Source organism: Callionymus lyra, chromosome 1, assembly GCF_982586985.1.
Source record: "Callionymus lyra chromosome 1, fCalLyr1.hap1.1, whole genome shotgun sequence".
In the NCBI taxonomy this organism is placed as follows: Eukaryota; Metazoa; Chordata; class Actinopteri; order Syngnathiformes; family Callionymidae; genus Callionymus; species Callionymus lyra.
Window position 1 is genome coordinate 54,165,512 of NC_141818.1, and position 7,202 is coordinate 54,172,713.

Below are 7,202 nucleotides of genomic sequence, written 5' to 3' on the forward strand. Positions count from 1 at the left end.
TCTGATGCAGGTTCCATAGAAGTAGTTTAAAGTCAACGCCCTCTAGTGGTCGTTCAAATGAAGACACTGTATCGCGACACATCAGCTGTTTTTAACTGAGGAGAGTTTTGGGGGGGGGTCAGAGGTCAGAGGTCGTACCTGACATCAGCCGTCGTCGTGACGATCTCTGGACCAATGAAGACACGTCGACTGCTTTGGACCAGTTTTTATTTGTCATTCTTTGACATGCAGTGATTGTTACAGGCTCACAACATGCTGACCTGACCTTGACCCTCTGAGGGTCTGACCTTGACTCTGGGTCACGGTTCTGTTCACGAACACCTCCTGACCCGTCAGTTCTATCCGGACGCGTTGAGGACGCGGGACTCGCTGGAGTCGGATCGCTCGTCGAACTCCTCGTCCGGGGAGTAGAGTCCAGGTTTGGGCCCCAGACCCAAGTTCTCGTCCGGGGCGCTGACCCGCGGCTCCTCCGGGGCCCGGCTCGGCAGCAGGGCCGAGGTCCGGAACACGCCCGGGGCCGCGGAGGGGAACGGGGACACGTACTGCGAGCGCAGCTGGTACTGCTGCTGCAGGGCCATGGTGTTCCACAAGGTCACGTCGTTGTGCACGAACGGACCCGCCGGACCCCGGGTCAGGGAGTTGCGCAGCATCAGGGGGTAACGCGAGGGCTGCGGGAACGAGGGGTGCGGCAGGGAGACCCCGAGACCCCCGGCCGTCACCACCCCCGACGACGAGTCCGAGGCGAAGCGCAGCGACTCCGGGACCCTGAAGGCCGAGCCCACGGACCACTTGGCCGAGGAGGAGACCTGGTGGTAGGAGCTGAGGCCGTGCTCGAAGGGGTGTCCGTTGGGGGGCAACACCAGGGCGTCCTGGTGCTGGTCCACGTGCTTGTGCGGGTCCTGACCGCGGCTGGACAGGAGGGCCTCGATGGCGCCCACCAGGTCGCCCCCGCAGCCCCGCAGGATCAGCTCCAGCACCGGGGGCTTGTGAGCCGGGAAGATCTTCTTCAGGACGTCCAGGGGGGGGCGGTTGGCCTTGAGGCTGGAGGTCAGGGTCACGGAGCCGGACAGGCCTTCGATCAGAACCCCGCGCTCCCCCGGACCGGACTCGCACTTCTGATCCGGACTCTCGGGTCGGACCTCCTTCTCGGAGGGTTTGTGGAAGAGGTTTTCCTCGGAGGGGGTCGCGGTGTCAGGAGGGTCCGGCGTGTAGCACGAGTTGGGTTTGGAACCTTCAGGGGAGCTGAGCGGGTCCTGGTCCCGTTCACTGGAGTTCTCGGCCCCGGAGACCTCGTCCGGAGGATCTTCTGCCGAGTCTGAGGAACATGAAACCAACGTTAAAGTTCCTCAGAGACTCTTCAGAGGTTCATTGATTGACAGGTTCATTGATTGACAGGTTCATTGATTGACAGAAACACAGATGATTCTCGGTCACGAGTCGAAGTCGAACCTCGCGGAGAAAATACTGCGATGGATTCAAACGACGGAGACGACCTTGAGATTCTGAGACGAACGAACTCTGAGAATATTTCAGTGAATTAAAAGTTTATTTTGATTCATTGAATCACGACGTTGTTTATTCATCGATAATAAATACAAAGATCTTCTATATTTTCTCTACGTTTTACTTCAAAGATTCATCAATTAAAGCTGCAGATGTTTATTTGTACGACAAACTATTTAACATGAAGGAAGATGTTCGTTACAAATATTAAAAATACTGTTTATTGACACTATGATACTGAAGTCAAATAATAGTGAGAGTAAATTAAATATGAATCTAAAGGATCTGTCAATCAAAGAGTGACATCATCATCATCAGCGACGACGTCGTTATAGTTTCAAATATTTCTCACAAACACTGAAGAGAAAATGATTCGATGAAACATCGTCGTTTACTTCAACACATGGTTTTAAGTTTAATATTGTAATTATACTTTATTATTGGGTTAGATTTTAGTTGTACTGCACTTGGAGAAAACTTGAAAATGTTCCTTTAATTTTTATTTTAAAATATCATTAAAATCCTTAAACATGATGAAGTTGTTTTCTTTAACAATAACATCTTTTATTTTGTTGTTGTTTACAAACATTATTATATTAATTTATCCAGAACACGTTCTGGTGCAACGAGTAAAAATATCATTTAAATAACATTAATAAAAAATATATAAACTAATAACATATTTGTATTTGTTTTGTTATTTTAATGTGCAGCGATTTTTTAAATGTTGTTAAACATGTTGTATTTTGAATTTAACATTTAAAACATGAAAATATTATTATTAGGTAGTTTTGTTAAAAAATAACTTGAATAAATTGAATTAAATGATTGAGAGTTTTTGTTTGTGATTAAAGATATTTGTGGAAACGAATACAACTCGTGTTATAATTATTATGTGTATTTAAGTTTAAGTTGTTTTTATTTATAAAACTGTTGTTTAGTCGAGTTTAAACTTCCTGCTGTAATTAAAACGTTTTAAATACAGCAGGAAGTTTAAACTCGTCACCAGTTAAAGTCATTTAAAAACGAAAAGAAGGTTTTCAACAAAATAAATACTAATAATACTAATAATAGAGTAGAAAAGTTAATAATTACACACATTAAATAGTCAAGAGGGAAAGAGATCAAACAAACAAACAAACATGTCATTAATTAATTCTAATTAAATAGATTTAAAATAACAACAACATGTTAATTAAATCACAACAATATTTAGTAAAAACCCGTGATTTTAACAACAATATTCAAGTTGATTTAAAGTCATTAATTTATATTTATAGATCTTTCCAGACCAGAGTCACAAAGCGCGTAAACAATCCAAACGATACTCAATAAAAATCAACTAAATAAATACAAATAAACATTTATTTCCAGCGCATCAAAGGAGTTGGAGCAGCTGTCACTCACCGGAGCCCCTGCGCGTCTCTCCGCTCCAGCGCAGCTCCTCGTCGCTCCTCCCGGGGCCTCCGTGCTCTCTCTCCCCGGGCGCAGGCACCGTGAGCGCGGGCAGGACGCGCAGAGCCTCGGGGATCAGACTCTCCAGACTCTCGTTGGCCTGCTGCCTCCTGAGCGCCACCTGCGCCGCCATCACGCGCTGCCGCTCGATGATCAGCACGCACTTCTCGCACGCGCAGTCCTTGAAGCGACAGTAGCGCTTGTGGCCCTTCAGCCACGACAGGACCCCGTGGTTGCGGCAGCGCGCGCACTTGGGGGTCCTTTGCAGAGGGGCCCGCGGCTGAGACACCGGGGCCCCCATGTACAAGTACGGAGACCCGTATCCATTCATGCTGCCAGTGAGTGTGTGAGAGAGTGTGAGAGAGTGTGTGAGAGAGTGTGTGTCACTGTGTGAGTGTGTGTGAGTGTGTGAGTGTGTGAGTCCACCTGATCACACGCTTATGAGGAGCCGCGCGCGCCGTCAGGTGGTCGTTCGGGGGCCGAACCTCCAATCAGAGCCTCCTCAGAACAACACGAACGCTGGAGTATCTTCACAGTATTTCAACCTCTGACGTACGCGTTATTTACACGCGGAAATATTTGCTGTACATTCAAGTATTTGTCTTTTTAAACCATGACTTTAAACTCCATTTATATTTACGTCTATTTATAATAATAATAATGTATATTTATATCGCGCCTTTCTAGACCAGGGTCTTAAGATCAAAGTGTTTCATTTTCTTTTAATTGTGATTTAATTAAGTTAAGTATTTATTTTACACATATTACCAATATTGTGTCAGTATCATTCCAGAGAATTTCGACGTCTGAAGTACTCGTTATTTCTCGAGTACACGCGGAAATATTTGCTGTACATTAAAGTATTTGTCTTTTAAACCATGACTTTAAACTCCAATTATATTTACTTCTATTTATGATCAAACTGTTTCATTTTCATTTAATTAAAAAACTAATTATGATTTACTTAAGTTAAGTATTTATTTTACACATATTACCAATAATATTGTCAGTATCATTCCAGAGTATTTCAACGTCTGAAATACTCTTTATTTCTTGAGTATACCCGGAAATATTATGTTCAATTGTATGCATTTGTTACCATTTATTTATGATCAAAACGTTTTATTTTCATTTAATTTAAAACAAATCGTGGTTTTTCTTGATTAGTATTTATTTTACATACAAACATGAACACTAATATTGTCAGTATTATTCCAGAGTATTTCAACATCTAAAATACACTTTATTTCTTAAATACACTCACAAAATACACAACACACACAATATTTTCCATTTATTAAATTACATGTATTTGTATTTTTCATTTTCAATTGTTAATTTATATATACTTTTACTTATGTACGTAACATAAAACATAAAATGTACATTTGATTGATTTGGACATATTTTAAACTACAACTACTACAAACATTTTCTTTTAATTAAATATTCTACTGTTAAAAGGAAACATTTCTGATGAAATCATCAAAATCCAAACACGTTAATTGTCAGAATTGTAAATAAAAACGTATTTTATAATAAAAGTAATGAAATATCAATGAAAATGATTAAAACATTTAATTCAATAAGAATTACATGTAAAATAAATAACGAAATACAATTAGTTTTAATTATTTTATAATACAAACGTTATGTTGGTCATTACGTGAAAGAAAAAACACAAATTACTTTAAGGTTAAATTAAAACCTTTAATATTAAATTATAACATAGTTTTAATTTAAATACATCTTAATGCATTAAAAATTAAACGTTGAGTTTAATTGAATTTATTATTTTCAAGTTATTATACATTAGGTTTGGTTGAGTTTAAAAACTATAATATACATTTTATCTTAAGATATGAACATTTAACCTTCGATGTACAAAAACTAACATAATAAATTCAGTTCAACTCAATGTTTTGTTTTAAATTATTCTCTGATTAAAGGCATGTTTTTAAATAAATTCAAACATTTGATCTAATATTGATGATTATTTAGGATTTTTCCTGCTGTTTACGTGTGAAAAGGAAGAGTTTGTGACGTAAAGATGTTGAAACTCGTGCTCAAGTATCTGGTGTTTCATGAACGTCCTCCTCGACTCCCACGGATCTGCTGATGCGACACAAACGCTCACCTTGAGCTTTCGCTGCTATTTTCCAATTAAAAGCTTTAATCGTCGACGTCGCGGCGACAACTTCCAGCTCATGATCTGCTTGAATAAACCTTTTTCTGTCGCCATGACAAACGGGCCTCGAGCTTTGTTGTGTGTCAATGGTGTGCGTCAACTTGTGCGACGTGTCGAGAGTTAATTATCTCGCTCACGTCGAGAGGAAACACCGCGCCGTGACCCCGGCTTTATGGGTCTCAGGATCAAATGTGTGTGTTTGTGCGTGGAGGCCTGTGAGAGTGTGTGTCCGCACTGAGAGCTTTGTGGGTCCGAATTCACTTTGTTGTGTTGCTGTTGACGAAGGAGCTGAGCTAGAAGAGTGAGACACTGAAGGTCAGGAGGTCAGACTAGAGAGGACGAGTTGAGGGGTCACCATAGTCTTACGCTGACTCAGCAGAAACTCTTGCCCATAGTTTGTGTTTTACTTTATTTTTGCTCGTTATGTTTTGCTTATTTTGACCAAAACAAAAAAGAATAAAGAGGTTAAAGTTAAATTTTAAAAATCTTCTTATCAAAATACAAAACCTTACACACAGTAATGATGAGTAGTAAATATGCTTAAATACTGCGATATTTATTCACTATATTCAACAGTTATTCAATGCATTGAAGACAAAATATTATTTTCTTCATAATTGTTTTGGCTTTTAACTCATATTTCAACCAAGTTTGATTTTATTTTAGTTGTAATGATTAATATTTCGATGACTTGTGAATAAAATACTTTTATTTTTTTATTCACAAATGATATGCAAGTGTTTACAGTGTTTCTTTTGTGTTGCAATCAAACTACTATATTGTAGCAGTCGTTACATCCTCCACAGCTAAAGGAAGAATGATGACTGAGGACGAGAGGATACAGTGAGTCCAGCTGCTTTTAAAGCTGATGTTTGGACATATTTCTGTTTCAAAACAAATGAAAGTAGTTTTGACTTTGTCAAGAGTCATGTGGTCTGTAAATACTACAACACCAGAGTCAAGTACTGGACAATACTACACATATATACTTGTTACTACACTATCACAACACCAGAGTCAAGTACTGGACAATACTACACATATATACTTGTTACTACACTATCATAACACCAGAGTCAAGTACTGGACAATACTACACATATATACTTGTTACTACACTATCATAACACCAGAGTCAAGTACTGGACAATACTACACATATATACTTGTTACTACACTATCATAACACCAGAGTCAAGTACTGGACAATACTACACATATATACTTGTTACTACACTATCATAACACCAGAGTCAAGTACTGGACAATACTACACATATATACTTTTAACTACACCATCACTGTATATCCTACTATCATCCATGTACAAGGTACTTATTGCCAATAATTGGTACAACATCATTTTTATATTAAATAATTCCCTGCTGTAACAAAGTCCTCAGGGGCCGAGGTTCGGGGACCACTGGTTAAAATAACAGGGTCTACTGGTTAAAATAACAGGGTCTACTCCGGGCCCCTCTGGGGGGTCGACCTCTGCCGCTCCAGGCTATTATGAGCTACTGATTGGGGGGCGTGGACACCATTCACGAGACCCTTCACAGGACGTCTGAGTTAAGTGTCTCTGGAGACTCGGTCGGTGAAGAAGAATTAGCCACGCGTTCAGTTTGTTACTTACACATGTGATAATACACAACAATATATCAAGAATACTGTTCAATAAATAATGTTTCTATAACTTCAGTGAATCTGCTGCACTCATGATTTAAAAGTTAATCAAACAATAAAATATGTTACGACTAATTCATTTGTATTTTTTAAACATGTAGAATAAAAATATCGACGATATAAAATGTTCTATTTTAACATAACATTACGATATTGATAAATGTGTCATTTAACAATAAATATTAATGTTGTTTAAATAAAATAGGTTTTAAATACATTTAATTTAAAACTAAATATTTAAATAGACTTAAAGTGACTATGAATTATGTATTTAAAACTATTCATTGATGAAATTATATAAAATATATATTTATTCAGTCATTTTACTAATTTTCTTTCACTTTCTTCTGTAAGTCGTCTGGACACAAAC

The 7,202-nt window shown here is 39.0% G+C and overlaps 1 protein-coding gene across 2 annotated transcripts; it reads right to left on the reverse strand.

Annotated features, from left to right (window-relative positions):
* Positions 1-338: 338 nt before the first annotated feature.
* Positions 339-3,289, reverse strand: dmrt3a (doublesex and mab-3 related transcription factor 3a). 2 transcript variants are annotated; one of them, XM_087785672.1, is made up of 2 exons: positions 2,917-3,289; positions 339-1,315 (listed from the first exon to the last, which is right to left on the reverse strand). In XM_087785672.1, exons 1-2 carry the CDS (start codon positions 3,287-3,289, stop codon positions 339-341), a joined length of 1,350 nt encoding a protein of 449 aa, XP_087641798.1. The 2 variants fall into 2 exon arrangements, with proteins under 2 accessions (XP_087641798.1, XP_087641789.1); XM_087785663.1 differs by having other exon boundaries at positions 339-1,320; positions 2,904-3,289.
* Between the last annotated feature and the right edge of the window lie 3,913 nt (positions 3,290-7,202).